The 16742-nt window shown below is 40.7% G+C and overlaps 1 protein-coding gene across 5 annotated transcripts in view; it reads left to right on the forward strand.

Annotated features, from left to right (window-relative positions):
• The window catches only part of LOC126184844 (formin-binding protein 1-like), a 368779-nt gene that overhangs the window by 118712 nt on the left and 233325 nt on the right, over positions 1–16742 (forward strand). For all 5 annotated transcript variants that reach the window (XM_049927454.1, XM_049927455.1, XM_049927458.1 and 2 more), the window contains exon 2: positions 2609–2724. In XM_049927454.1, the coding sequence (XP_049783411.1) occupies positions 2609–2724 (116 nt within the window). The remainder of the gene's footprint in view (positions 1–2608; positions 2725–16742) is intronic.

Below are 16742 nucleotides of genomic sequence, written 5' to 3' on the forward strand. Positions count from 1 at the left end.
CTATCTGAACACTCCCCTTCCTCCCCTCCCCTCCCCTCCCCTCCCCACCCTTTCCCTGCTCCATTCGCGAATGGCACCTGGAATGTATGATTGTCGCTGAATCACCGTATTAGCTCTAATTTCTCGAATTTTTTCGTTGCAGTTATTTTGTAAGACGAATGTAGGAGGAAGGAATACTGTATGTTGTCCGATGCATCCGGGAACATGCTCTTTCGGAATTTCAGTAGCAAATATCTCCGTGATGCACAATACTTCTCTTGTAGCTTATGCCACTGGAGTTCGTTGAGTGTCTGTGTAACGCTCTCGCGCCGATTAAACGATCACGTGACAAACACGCCAGTCTTCGTTTCATTTTTTCTCTCTCTTCTGTTATCCTTGTGAGGGTCCCAGAATGATTAGCGATGCTCATGAACTGAAGAACTGCTCAGACAAACCTTCTTTCGTGAATGAAATTCATTTCCTTGAGATTCTTCCCATGAATCTCAATTTGGCATCTGCTTTTTCTAATATTCGTTTTATGTTGTCATTCCACTTACTGTCGCTCCGGATGATTACTCGTTGGCATTATACCGTGGTTATTGTTTGCAGCTGTTTGTCATCAATGTTTTAATTGTACAGTAGTGGATTTCTTCTCCCATGTATGCGCAGTGTGTTTCATTTATTTACATTCAGAGCCAACTGCTAGTTCTTACACCGTTCATCAATTTTCTGCGGGTCTTCCTGCATTTCGCCAGTGTCCTCACGCTGCTCCTTTTTACACTCAGCTACATCATCTGCAAACCATCTCATGTAGTTATCCACAACATTATTTATACATAGTGTAAACAGTAACGGTGTATTGTGTGTGTGTGTGTGTGTGTGTGTGTGTGTGTGTGTGTGTGTTAAACCGGGGACCTAGAAACGACGGAGAGGCTTCGTCCCGTCGTAGCCCTCAGTGGTTCACAACCCCACAACAGTCCACCCACACCGAACCCAGGGTTATTGTGCGGTTCGGCCCCCAGTGGACCCCCCATCTTTGCGGAATTCATGTTGATTTTGTAGAGGAGATTTTCGTTCTCCGAAAACGTCATAATACGTGAGCATAAAGCATGTTCCATAATTCTACAACAGATTGACGCCAGCGATGTAAACCTAAAATTATGTGCATCTGTTCCTAGACTACTCCTCGAAAACGGGAATGGTCTGTACTTTTTTCCAGTCGATAGGTGCCCTTCGTTGCTCCAGCGACCTGCAACAAACTGCTTCTACTGAACAGAAACAGTGATGTAATAAGAAGGTTCTTACGGTTTTACAAAAAAGTGAGGACGATGAAATATTGTCTTCATGTGAAAGACTATTGTATATTTGTATCGCAGTATTTGTAATGGAAATATAGAAAGTTGGTATTCTTACTGGATGAACATTGGAATTCTGTTATTGCCTTGTATCATCTTCGTGGATATTTAAGTTTTTGTTTGTGTGCTACAGGGTGACCCAGAAGTGCGTTAACATGTAAAAATTAAATACGTCAGAAAATAATGTAGGTAGATAGGTAAAAATGGACATACGCGCAACAACCAATGATCACACGGACTGAGGTCTGAGGACCTGGGAGGCTAAGCCTGACGGAAGTGGCGGCTCATGTGCGCAAGAGATCTTCCACACGTGGAGCAATATGGTGCGGAGCGCCATCCTGCTTAAAAGTCGTACGCTCCAGAAGGTGTTATCAGCCAGGCTAAGGAGTTGTAACGCGGCGTCACTGACTGGTTGCTGTCCAGCGCCATCTGTTGGCCGGGTTTTGCACTCGTTGTTGGTTTCAGTAAAACACCATGTCATTTCAGGAGTGTGTGTAAAGTTTTACCTTTCTACGTACATTGTTCCGTGAATTAGCGCATTTTCAAATGTTATGACTTTTGAGTCACCCTGTACATACAGAAGATGGATAGCATATGTAAAAGAGCGCAAATGTGCATTTTAATAGTGCTAACGTAACAGTTTTACATGCGGCCATTTTTTAAATATGTTACGCGGTATGATTGCGTGCAGAACCTGGTTTCGCCCTCATCATGTAGGGGTTCGGTGGTCATCGAAGCGATGGAAAAAGCCTGGTAAACAACCTAGTAAACCGGGACGATGGCTTCAAGTTGGATTATTTATGGAATTCGCATGTAACTCATATTGGCTTTCGCAGATATCTGTATCGGTCTTCCTGCACATGCTGTAACTTCATCTAAAACCCACTTCAGGGCTCAAGACAAAACTGTAACTTGTCTCCTTTGCTGTAAAAGGTAGTGATGCTACCCGAAAGACCATACATATGGGCATTTATAGAAGCTGCTGACAGGGGAGCATGTATTCTTTTTCAGCCAACATTTCCAGCGCGGAAACTAATTCTGTCTCGACCACTGTTGTGAGATAAAGACCATGAACAGGCACATCATATTTTGTCGTCGGCGAATAGGTCTAGCTCAGATACGTTCGTTTCGCAGAAAACGTATTTTTAAGTAATAATATGTAGGCCTTGTTGATAAATCATTTATAGTTAACTTATGAAATTGTTAATTCTGTTCTTTTACCACGTGCCATTATAACCTGGCTGTGTTACTGACGCACGCATTTTTCTTTCCAGGATCAGTATGACAATATATCTCTCCACACGCAGAAAGGAATAGACTTTTTAGAAAAATATGGGCATTTCATCCGAGATCGCTGTACAATCGAGTTGGAGTACGCCGGGAAGCTGCGGTATGTCAAATAAAGCAATTATTTTTTTAAACTAACTTCAAGTTTGTTAAGTGTGCATATTTCTTCGCATATAGTTACGTATCTTACTCGTCAAAGATCTAGAGGTAGCTATTGTTAGGCACAGCACATATTTAATTATTTGCAATATTGTATTGCTTGAAAATAGTATTTAATATAATTTTCTGTGTGAGCAAAAATTGTCATGTGACAAACGTTTTAAATTTTCTGTATGGGACATAGATTATGCACTGCCTATTTGCATTAAAAATTTAACTGATTTTTTACTTATGTTAAGTGACATAGTTTTGTGATTCATTTTTCGTGATCAGTACTGTTGTTCAATAATTTTGTATGATCTTAACAAAGGTAATCTTAGACGGATTCGTGAAAGGTACAGTTACTGGTTTCGGTTCCTTCCTCCGCGTTGGCAAGGTTTAACCATGCTTGGAAAAGTTTACAAAACGAGAATTACATTAAATTCCTCGTCAGCCACTTTCCAGAGTACTTCCAAATTATTGTAGACGTTTCATTATTTAGGTTTCAGCATTATTTGTCCCCTCCTCCTAGTTTTGCCATTTATTCTGGTCAATTCTTAGTACTCGCTTCGAAATGTGATAAAGAGAGAGGCAGTGAAGACACTAGTGTGTTATCGGCAGGGCGGATCGTGTAAAATAGTCCTCTGGCCCTCAATATTCAGGCCTGCCGTTATTTCCGGAAATAACTTTTGGTGAATACGATCGTAATGCAGTCGGGTCATATATTGATGTTTTAGTTACAGGATTTTAGTCATACAGGCCGTTGTTAAATTAGATCTCTTCGATTTTTCTGGTAATCAGTTTATTCTCGTTAAACATGGCGGTGCTCATATTATTCACTCGTGAATTCCAGGACTAGCGACACTACGTATTCGGGACCGGGAACCGAATTATGATCATAAATTGATTCTGTACATCAGAGTGCGTTATGGTCTATTTCATATTTTCCCGTAGCCTTTTCATCTTTTAAATTTGAGACCCGTCATATAGAGTTCAGCAATTTCTCTCCTGAATTATATCGGCAATACTATTATTATTTTACTTACCATGGGCGGTTATAGTAATGTGACCAAAAGAAAACCGCGTCATTAATGCTCAAAGCATCAGATACACACTTCCGTAGTTTTGTAAATAGGCAGGTGGCGCAGTTGTTAAGACACTACTAATATCTATAATTTTCAGTGCTATAGGATTTGCAGCTGCGATGAATTTTTTCAATGATTTCGTGATGCCTTCAGCTGCCATTCTCTTTATTTCATGTACGATTGTACTATTTCCACCTTGGGTAAAGTATTTTATGGATGATTTTTTAGTAGTGTTGCAAACTGCTCGAAAGTAACGTGCTCCTAAAACACCTCTCTAATTCATTTTACGAGCATAACACGAAATCATAGGAGCAACGACATGCATGGCTTGAGTTACGACTAAAAATCATCTATAAAATACTTGAAAAGCACCTAATACAGAAATTCTATAATAGTACAAGAAATAAAAAGGATGGCAGCTGAAGGCATCACGAAATCATTCAAAAAAACTACTTTTATCCTTGAAAAGTGCGGTTCAAATCATCTTTCGAATGTTAATATTCACATTTTGTATTTTTCAAAGTCATGTTAGGTGAATATATTCATGGTTACTTTAAATAAGGCCACAGCTAATAGACTGTTCCAGTATTATTTAAAAAAAGCGCGAAGTGTGAAACGAGCTCTTTACGAAAGGAATCGGACATTTTGTCCACTATAAATTATCATGTGAAAATGCTGCTGCTGTGTAATTCAGATTGAAAATAGCAAAATCACTGCATCATTTGTTCTTTTCGCGCGCCAAACCCGGATGTATTTCAGAAATTTAATCAAGTTTTAAGCCCTGTGAGGTTTAAATATGCATAGGTTTGATGGCTATGTGTGAGTGTTGACCTGATTTTTAGTGCAGTGCTCCGTCATATCCTCTCTGCAGTTGAAAACTGTGTGCCGGACCGATACTCGAACTCGGGACTTTTGCCTTTCGCGGCAAGTGCTCTACCATATTCTTTCATGGTAGAGCACTTGCCCGCGAAAGGCAAAAGTCCCGAGTTCGAGTATCGGTTCGGTGCACAGTTTTAATCTTCCAGGAAGTTTCGTATCAGCGCACACTCCGCTGCAGAGTGAAAATTTCATTCCGGGAAGTGGACATATTAATCATAATGAAAACCTGCACTCGAATTTTAGGTTAGATGTGTTGACGTGTTTTTGTATCCTTCATTTTACAGAAACACACACACACACACACACACACACACACACACACACACACACACACACTATATACCAGTCATAGTATTTTGATATGAACTGACACGCGTTTTCAAGATACTACTGGCATCTTACTATCTAAAGAGTCTATTTGCTTCTTGCTGCAGTCTGTGATGATGCATTGAGTGAAGCTACTATTTCTTCTGTGATACTCCATGATTGGCGCAGTGACTTTATTTTCAATCTATAAGAAACGCAGTCGGAGCATAATATTCATTCCCCAGTTTCCATGAAGTTAACCCACGTAAGACAGTGAAGTAGCTTCCTTCCGGAACAGAGTTAAAATCCCATTCTACTTATGACACAGAGTTTTAGTTTCCCCTCATTATTTGGTGATTCATTCAGTGGTAATTTGAGCAAGGTTACAACTTCTTCATTCGCAGTTCGCTGACTCACAGCTCCGCTTCACGTGAGCTCGATGGCAACGGGAGGAAGACTAGACTGTCCCATCGAAGAATTGATGAGCGACCGGTGGGGGGGGGGGGGGGGGGGGGCAGGCTTGGTAGTTCCAGGTCGGGAAGAAAATCGACCGTGTCACCCATTAAAGAACCATCCCTTCTTTCACCTGCCACGTAAAATCTAAATCTAGATGGACGAGCGTGGATTAGATCCCTAATCCTCCCGAATGCGAGTTCAATGTTTAACCATTGCGCTTAGTCTTCTGTGCCAGTGAACGTTAGGTACATTTGTGTTTTCTGGCTTGTTTCCCATTCAGCAATAAGTATGTTTATTGAACCGGAGACTTAGAAACGACGGAAATGCTTCGTCCCGCCGTAGCCCTCAGTGGTTCACAACCCCACAACAGGCCACAGCACTCCACCCGCCCCACACCGAACCCAGGGTTATTGTACGGTTCGGCCCCCAGTGGTCCCGAGTTCGTGTCTCGATCCGGCATGCAGTTTTAATTTGCCAGGAAGTTTCAGGAACTGCCTGCTTCAATGTTGCTTGTAAGCTGGAACACACATTACATTATTTTTCCTTAAGTTGTGATTCTTGTTTCTGTTGTAGTGCAGATCATTACAATTACGGCTTTTCCCTCCAAAACCTAGGATGCTTTCTCTGTGACCCTGTAAATACTAGAGCTAAACAATGTAGAACAACAGCATGCGTTACAAGCATAGCATTCTTTATTACTTCATTTCCTTATTTCTAACATTTTAAAATTGTACGTCGACTTTAGATGACATGTCAATCATAGATGTTCTTATCTCTATTTAGTGAACGTATTTTCAGTCATGTTTTGAACATTGTCCCGCTACACTTTATTAACTAATGTTTCGCCGCGAGGGATATCGGATTTTCGAGAGTAAATTAATGTGGAGTATGTCGTTCTTCTTTTCAAACATTCCCATTTCTTCTTTCCTTATTGTCTTTTGGGCATACAGTTGTAGTAATTAAAGTAGGCACAAATACAGTGATCAAATAGAAATGATTAGTGTACATTCGCATTCTCTTTACGTCGTTTCTTTCTTGTTGCTCCCATGCCGATAGATTGTTTCTATCGCAATCAGTATGCGTGATAGGAAGCTACCTTACAGACAGAGGGATCTATATTTATACTTGGCAGAACTAATTACATACTGACATAATTGTCGGTATTGCTTTCGTTTCCCAAAAGTTATAAATATTTCGATTTCGGTAAAGAAGCTCTGTATTTCGCCAAGATGTCGAAGAAGACGGTCCCTTACCTACTGATTGTATGGAGTAAGATGTGGAGACGGCGGTTTGAAAGCGGACAGAAGTAGTACGAGGAAGGGCGTCCCTTACCTTAGAGATCGCTACCTGGCGAAGGGGCAAGTGTGGCAAATGTCCGGCATTCCTTCCCGCTCGGGTAGCAGCGCCTGAGACTGCGCGGCTAGCTGGGCGGGCTAATAAGTGTGTAGTACTCATTGTATCACAAACATTGGGTCCGGCAAAGAGTTTCGGCATTGTAATGATACACCAGGGCAAGTTATTTATGAAACTCCTTTGAAACTATATTCGTGAAAATACACTCTTATTCGTATTTATTGCACTTTACTGGTCACTGTCGTTTGCTATATTCGGACCGGCATTTACAACAGCTCACTTCCTTATTCGGTGATTACTCTCAACTACAAGTAATTTATCAAAAATGTTAGTAGTTGTGGTCGCAATAAAACATAAATTACAAATTGCTCATTACTAGTTTCGGTTAACTAGCAACTATCCTCAGATCACGCTTACTAACTAATCAGTATTTTGTGTAATGTTGGCAACGTCTTCACTAGTAAGTGTAAGTGAGATCATGCTTCTTAAAGAAACTGTATCTGAGCACAGTGTCGGCTACACCACCATCGTTACTGAGTATAACTTGTAGCCTGCATACTAAGGAATCTGTACTAAGTGAAATGTTGGCCACATCATCCTTAAAAAGTGTAACTCATCAATAATAATAATAATAATAATAATAATAATAATAATAATAATAATAATAATAATAATAATAACCCCCGTGGAGGCCCGGGAAAAGAATAGGCCTCCGGTATGTTCTGCCAGTCGTAAAAGGCGACGAAAAGAACAAACCACTAATAGGGCTAACCCCCCTTTTAGTGTGATTACTTGGTTCAGGACAGAACTAAAGAAGCCTCGGACAAGCGCCGTCATGGTCGGGGACGACGCTTGAACCCTATGCCCGCCCACAATGGTAACGACACTGCTAGCCACATGGAAAATGATTTAAATCCGAATAGAGGTGTTTTGCAGGATATGCTTCCTGCAACCACCCTAGAAGGAAAACAAAGACAGAGGATGAGATGGTCAGATGAAGTAAATCGACACCTCATGTTCTGTTATTACCAAGCAACAAACCTAGGAACCAACACAACTGGATACAGATCACAAGTATACACAACATTTATTACCAGATACCCGGAATTAAAATTTTTAACAGAACAACGACTAGCTGATCAGATCCGTGTAATAATCAAAAATAACAGGATACCCCAGTCAGAATTAGAAAACATCAAACAACAAGTACAACAAATACTGGAACAAAATAATGTGCAATCAGAAGAAGAAGAAAACACAGTAATGGACTCAAACATCCCAGAGCAAACAAACAAAGACCAACACGCATCAATTAAACAATCAGAGGAAAACGAAATCTTAAGACAGCCACCAGAACAAGCACAAATAGAACACGAAGAGACACACGTGTTAGATATAGAAGAGAAATTTCAGCTGACATATATAGAATACAAAGACACAAATACAGACATTAGACCATTCTTGCATAGACCGCCAAATAACCCACAAGTCGAAACAACAATAAAAACTATCAACACAATCATACACAACAAAATAAATGAAAACACAACTATGGAAGAGTTACAACTACTGGTTTATATAGGAGCACTCACTACACTAAATATACACACTAGGCAGAGATCAGAACAAACCAACACACAGAAGAAACGCACAAAACCAGCATGGCAACACAGATTACAGATCAGAATAGAAAAACTGAGAAAAGACATCGGACAGCTAACACAATTTATAAGAAATGAAATATCAGACAAAAAACGAAAAAGGTTAGGTAAAATCTCACAACAAGAAGCAATAGAGCAATTAGATGAAAAAAAGCAGAAATTGCAAGCATTGGCCAAACGACTTAGAAGATACAAAAAAAAGTGAAAATAGAAGGAAACAAAACCAAACATTCAACACAAACCAAAAGAGATTTTACCAAACAATGGATAACACACACATTAAAATAGACAATCCACCAAACATAACAGACATGGAACACTTCTGGAGCAGCATATGGTCAAACCCGGTACAACATAACAGGCATGCACGGTGGATACAAGCAGAAACAGACACATACAAGATGATACCACAAATGCCTGAAGTGATAATTTTGCAACATGAAGTCACCCGAGCAATCAATTCTACACACAATTGGAAAGCCCCTGGAAATGATAAAATAGCAAATTACTGGCTAAAGAAGTTCACCTCAACACATTCACATCTAACTAAGTTATTTAACAGTTACATTGCAGACCCATACACATTCCCTGATACACTTGCACATGGAATAACCTATCTGAAACCTAAAGATCAAGCAGACACAGCAAACCCAGCTAAATATCGCCCCATAACATGCCTACCAACAATATACAAAATATTAACTTCAGTCATCACACAGAAATTAATGACACATACAACACAGAACAAAATTATAAATGAAGAACAAAAAGGCTGCTGCAAAGGAGCACGAGGATGTAAAGAGCAACTGATAATTGATACAGAGGTGACATATCAAGCTAAAACTAAACAAAGGTCCCTACACTACGCATACATTGATTACCAAAAAGCCTTTGATAGTGTACCCCACTCATGGTTACTACAGATTTTGGAAATATACAAAGTAGATCCTAAATTGATACACTTTCTAAACACAGTAATGAAAAACTGGAAAACCACACTTAATATCCAAACAAATTCAGATAGCATCACATCACAGCCAATACAGATTAAGCGTGGAATATACCAAGGAGACTCATTAAGTCCTTTCTGGTTCTGTCTTGCTCTGAACCCACTATCCAACATGCTAAATAATACAAATTATGGATACAATATTACTGGAACATATCCACACAAAATCACACATTTGCTATACATGGATGATCTAAAACTACTGGCAGCAACAAATCAACAACTCAACCAATTACTAAAGATAACAGAAGTATTCAGCAATGATATAAATATGGCTTTTGGAACAGACAAATGTAAGAAAAATAGCATAGTCAAGGGCAAACACACTAAACAAGAAGATTACATATTGGATAACCACAGCGACTGCATAGAAGCGATGGAAAAAACAGATGCCTATAAATACCTAGGATACAGACAAAAAATAGGAATAGATAATACAAATATTAAAGAAGAACTAAAAGAAAAATATAGACAAAGACTAACAAAAATACTGAAAACAGAATTGACAGCAAGAAACAAGACAAAAGCTATAAATACTTATGCTATACCAGTATTGACCTACTCATTTGGAGTAGTGAAATGGAGTGACACAGACCTAGAAGCACTCAATACACTTACACGATCACATTGCCACAAATATAGAATACATCACATACATTCAGCAACAGAAAGATTCACATTAAGCAGAAAGGAAGGTGGAAGGGGATTTATAGATATAAAAAACCTACATTATGGACAGGTAGACAATTTAAGAAAATTCTTTCTAGAACGAGCAGAAACTAGCAAAATACACAAAGCAATCACTCATATAAATACATCAGCTACACCATTGCAATTTCATAACCACTTCTACAACCCTTTAGATCACATAATATCAACAGATACAAAGAAAGTAAATTGGAAAAAGAAAACACTACACGGCAAGCACCCGTATCATCTGACACAGCCACACATCGATCAAGACGCATCCAACACATGGCTAAGGAAAGGCAATATATACAGTGAGACGGAAGGATTCATGATCGCAATACAGGATCAAACAATAAACACCAGATATTACAGCAAGCATATTATTAAAGATCCCAACACCACAACAGATAAATGCAGACTTTGCAAACAACAAATAGAAACAGTAGATCACATCACAAGCGGATGTACAATACTAGCAAATACAGAATACCCCAGAAGACATGACAATGTAGCAAAAATAATACATCAACAACTTGCCATAAAACATAAACTAATAAAACAACACGTTCCCACATACAAGTACACACCACAAAATGTACTGGAGAATGATGAATACAAATTATACTGGAACAGAACGATTATAACAGATAAAACAACACCACATAACAAACCTGACATCATACTCACCAATAAAAAGAAGAAATTAACACAACTAATTGAAATATCCATACCCAACACAACAAATATACAGAAGAAAACAGGGGAAAAAATTGAAAAATACATCCAACTGGCTGAGGAAGTCAAGGACATGTGGCATCAGGATAAAGTCGACATTATCCCAATTATACTATCAACTACAGGAGTCATACCTCACAATATTCACCAGTACATCAATGCAATACAGCTACATCCAAACATATATATACAATTACAAAAATCTGTAATTATTGATACTTGTTCAATTACCCGAAAGTTCCTAAATGCAATATAACATATACCATACAGTTACAAGGAAGTCACGCTTGACCGAGGTCCGCGTCACGTTCCATTTTTAACCAGACTTAAGTCTGAGGAAAAAAAGTCAATAATAATAATAATAATAATAATAAAGTTGGCCAAAGCATGGCTGTTGTATAAAATAATCGGGAGACTAGGTAGGCTATTCATGAATAAAACAACTAGGTAGTCTTCAGATGGTTTTATACATGAATGGCCATGCTTTGACCAACTTAAACTTAGATACGATTTGTTACGGCAGACATCGTGTTCGAGTACTGTTTCTTTAGTAAGCACGATGTGAGGTTACACTTGCTAAAGCCGTGCTTACAGGGGTCGAGGCAGTTAACGTTGACGCAAACACAGACGCTGACAGGACATCCACCCTCACGAGAAACAGCTTCGCAGGCATATGGGACAAGCTGGTTACGTGATTTGCGCGCGTCAGCGCTCTGCAGCGGCCGTTTCCGACTTTATTTGGTTAGCAAACCACACAGTTTACGAAACGGACGCACGTAAAATGGCTGCGTTAACTCGGTTAGCGATTGTCGAAGAAAGGCGGAGAAAATCGAGAATAAGATTCTGGATTCGTCGAAGGCTTGAATAGCGAATTTCTGGTGGAGTAACACAACATAATACCGTACAGCGATCTGAGATACACACTAGTAGAAGCTATTCGTTAACTCAATTGAATTTTCATCCCATTTCGCTTTTAAATTTGATATTGTCACAGAAGAAGCTGGATAGCACAGTCACCGTGGTGTAGTGGTTATAATACTAGACTCGCATGGAGGGTCGTGAGTTAAAAACTCACCTGAAGTGTAAAATTATAATTTTCATACTCGGTTCCAGTATATTCCAGAAGTATCCACAAATGTCAAGAATCATTGTACTGGAATGTTCTATAACTGTATGTATATATATACTGGATGTGTTCTGGCCGGAGGCAGTTCGCTCCGCGCTCTTGTATGTACAAGTACTGAATAAACTTTCGTTAAGTGAAGTTAGTGTTCGTCATTCATCTAATTACACTTTCTTCTACATGACAATATAATTAAGGTAAAGCGTCTAATGTCTGTTTGCGCGTGCATAATATCAAACACTTAGAAAAAACGTGCTTCATCAAACAGATTCCAAGATCGAGAGTCGTTTCATAGTTTCATTCAAATGGGAGATGAGATATTTACCGTCGAGATACAAACATGAGCCAATCCAGTTTTACAGAAAATTTCATAATAGCAAAAACTTCCAGTGTGCAACTTGCGTTTACTTTCAGATGTAGACTGGCAGTCAAGATTTCTGGCCACTGGGGAAACATTCTAGTCCAGCTGTTGGCTGTTGCAACAAGAATTGCAGCAAATACATTTTGTAATAACGAACATCAGCTTTTGAGTGAATGATTCTGATAAATGAATCAAAAATGACCAGTCTTGTAGAGAACAAAAGATAAGATTTTTCGGGAAATCTTCTACCTTACACTTCGAGCTCACGACGCTACCAACTGCGCTAAAGCTCCGACATCGCAACTAGGCCTCCGTATACGACACACACTGCGTACAAATGTCATTATTTGATGATGTTTACTATGCAAACTGTACCAAAATGGCGTGCTTTTGAAAGATCGTCATTGTGCCGTAGGATTGAAACAGTATACATTCGTAACACACAAGTTATAATACTAAAAACTTCAACTACAGGAAGCCTTAACTACTGATACGTAGTTGCCTGTCATCTGATTATAAAAAATCGTAGCTGAAACAACGGTTTTTTCGAGAAAAAGCGTTGAAACAGCTTATATTCATACTATGTACTCTATGAGGAAGAAAACCCACTGATTAGACGGATAACGCCATAAAGTGTAGCGACTCATATTTTCTGCTAGTTACGTAAAACCATGTCGCATCTCATTGGCCACGTTCCTCTCTACAAGGCCAAAATCTGGCATGTCAGATTCTGTGTTTCACGCTCCACAGCGTAGTGGAACGTGCAATTCCACGCTGTTCCGTCACCACCTCCTCGTCCACGTGCGTTTTCCTGGGAGAGGACGGCTTAACGAAGGTGGTGTGGCCAACATTACCCATAAGTTAGTTACATAAACTTATGATGCTTCTTACTCAAGCGAAACCGGTAATCAGCAAGTTGTAATTTTGTTTTATTGCGATCAAGACTATTAAAATAACAACTTGTACAGACCGCTCTATCTCCTTCACCCGACGATATCTGGTCTTGCAATTAAATCATTCTACCGACTGTGCCGGCCGATGTGGCCGAGCTGTTGTAAGCGCTTCAGTCCGGAACCACGCGGCTGCTACGGTCGCAGGTTCGAATCCTGCCTCGGGCATGGGTGTGTGTGCAGTCCTTAGTTAGGTTTAAGTAGTTCAAAGTCTAGGGGACTGATGACCTCAGATGTTAAAATTCCAATAGTGCTTAGAGCCATTGGAACAATTTCTACTGACTGCTTGTTTGTCCTGTCTCTTTTTTACCCTTGATAGTGTGACTCGGTGGCTAAGTGGGTGCCAGACTAAAACTCAAAAACTACAGGCTTCCGTCCTCAGTGAGCCCAATGGTTGTTGTCATGTGATGCTTATTTCACTTCAGGCACCGATTTTAATATGCGAAAATCTCCTAGTTGCGCCGTGGTCCGAAGTCCACGTCATATTGTAGGTCCCTCCTGTAACTGACTGAGTCGGTCACTTCAGTAGCCGAAGAGAGGCAAAGGTATACCGACGCCATACATTTAGTCCTACCGCGCCTCGGAACATCGAATACATGGCGCCGTGGATAAACATGCTCCAGCACTACATGCCATCTGTGAAAGTCGGCAAAATGTATATTTCGCGATGCAGCCTTAAACCACGTTTTTTAAAAAAAAAAAAAAAAAAAAAGTTCGCGACAGCCGTCGTAAGTACGCTGTATTGTATAGAAAACGCTTTGACAGCTGATGGATGCCGGAGTGAACGATTGTATCCTATCAGCTTCTGAGGAAAAAGTAATTTCTGTCTAGTACAGTGTTTCCATTACTGGCGATCAGTGCTTTATTCGTATGAGAGAAGTCTTGAAGCGGCGGAGAGTTAAGAGTAGGAACAGCGAGCCAGGAAGCCGCAGATGCGACTCGCCCACGCACGGGCTCGGCTGCTACTTAGCCGCTGGAATTAACGCCAACGCCGGCCAGAGGGCGCTGCCCGCCAGCCTCCAGCCCGTGATTTCACGCCTTGTGCGACGCGCCGAAAATTTGGCCGCTTCTGTTCCTTTCGACAAATTTTGTCTCCACTTCAAACAAAGTGTGCAGGGGATGAACAAAAAACTGTGATCACATCTCTTCGATATACAGTGAGGTGACTGAAATCATGAGATAGCGATATGAACATACACAGATAACGGCAGTATCGCGTACCTGAGGTTTAAAAGGGCAGTGCAATGGTGGAGCTGTCACTTGTACTGTGAAAAGAAGTCCGACCTGATTATGGCCGCACGATGAGAATTAACAGACTTTGAAAGCGGAATGGTAGTTGGAGCTAGAAGCATGGGACATCCGGTTTTGCGAATAGTTAGGAAATTCAATAATCAGACATGGGCATTATCAAGTGTGTGCCTAGAATACAAAGTTTCGGGCATTACCTCTGATCATGGGAAAAGCAGTGGCGGACGGCATTCACTTAACGACCGAGAGCAGCGGCGGTTGCTTAAGAGTTGTCAGTGCTAACAGACAAGCAACACTGCGTTGAAAAGCCGCAGAAATCAATGTGGGACGTCGACGAACGGATATGGTAGGACAGTGCGGCAAAATGTAGTGTTAATGCGCTATGGCAGCAGACGACCGACGCGAGTATTCTTGCTAACAGCACGACATCGCCTTCAGCGACTCTCTTGGGCTCGTGACAGTATCAGTTGGTCTCTAGACGACTGGAAAACCGTGGCCTGGATAGATGAATCGCTATTTCAGTTGGTAAGAGCTGATGATGGGGTTAGTGTGTGGCACAGACCCACGAAGCCATTGACTCAAGTAGTCAACCAGGCACTGTGCAAGCTGGTTCTGGCTCCATAATAGTGTGGGCTATGTTTAAATGGAATGAACTGGGTCTTTTGGTCCAACTGAACCGCTCATTGACAGGAAATGGTTATATTCGGCTACTTGGAAACCATTTGCAGCCATTCATGAACTTCATGTTCCCAAACAACGATAGAATTTTTATGAATGACAGTGCGCCATGTTATCGGACCACAGTGGTTCGCGATTGGTTTGAAGAACATTCTGGACAATTCGAGCGAATGGTTTGCCCACCCAGATCGCCCGACATGAATCCCGTCGAACATTTATGGGATATAATCGAGAGGTCAGTTTGTGCACGAAATCCTGCACCGGCAACACTTTCGCGATTATGGGCGGCTTTGGAGGCAGCATGGCTCAATATTTCTGCAGGGGACTTTCAGCGACTTGCTGAGCTCATTCCACGTCGATTTGTTGCAGTGCGCTGGACAATAGGTGATCTGACACGACATTAGGAGGTATCCCATGACTTTCGTCACATCAGTGTAACATCTGTGTGTTACGAGATACTAGTTGCAGCATCCCTGTGAACCGTCGCATATCTTTCAGTTCTCGCTAACAACTGTATCCGTCGTGGAGCCGTATGGTGTTCATGGGAAATCTAGTCTGCTAACACACTACTGTCCGCAGCTCATGGTCGTGCGGTTGCGTTCTCGCTTCCCGCGCCCGGGTTCCCGGGTTCGATTCCCGGCGGGGTCAGGGATTTTCTCTGCCTCGTGATGACTGAGTTGTGTGCTGTCCTTAGGTTAGTTAGGTTTAAGTAGTTCTAAGTTCTAGGGGACTGATGACCATAGATGTTAAGTCCCATAGTGCTCAGAGCCATTTGAACCCATTTGAACACACTAGTGACATTAGTGGAAGAAAACCTAATCGAACCAAGGAGGACACTATTGCCGCGTAACGGTTGAATTTAAGATTGGACTAGATAACAGCCAGTGAACAAACAAGTGCATCGGTAACTGCATGAATTAAACGTTAATGTTAGATTTGATAATCCTAAACCTTCTATGAATCATAGGAATGCAAAAAGAGACTTCACTGGTACAAAGAAAACAAAGTCGGAATGTTGTCTAGTTCAAGTAGGTAATGTGATACAAACTTGTATCTTCCTCCGAGAGGATATTTTCTAGGTTGGTGGTTTGATCTCGAGATTAATAATTTCAATTTTCCCTGAGCTTCAAAAATTGCCGGACTTGAATGCTATCGTTTTAGCATTTATTCTGTGTTGAATGGTACAGGGAGGGTGTCTGACGGAGTAGCCCCTGATTTGAGAATTAAATATCTCGAAAGATGGGATCGGTTGTTGCACTCGTACGTAGATCTTACTTTTCGAGATATTTAATTTTGAAATGAGGAGCACCTTCGCTGGACACCCTTTATAAAAGGTCATTGGTCGTTATTTGGGATTAAACACGCATTGATTTAGAGGACTGAAACGATTAAGAATAACAAAGCTGCTTCTATATCTTGTTAGACGAGTAGTTATTACTGTGTTTTGTC

This window comes from Schistocerca cancellata, chromosome 4 (genome assembly GCF_023864275.1).
Source record: "Schistocerca cancellata isolate TAMUIC-IGC-003103 chromosome 4, iqSchCanc2.1, whole genome shotgun sequence".
Classification (NCBI taxonomy): domain Eukaryota; kingdom Metazoa; phylum Arthropoda; class Insecta; order Orthoptera; family Acrididae; genus Schistocerca; species Schistocerca cancellata.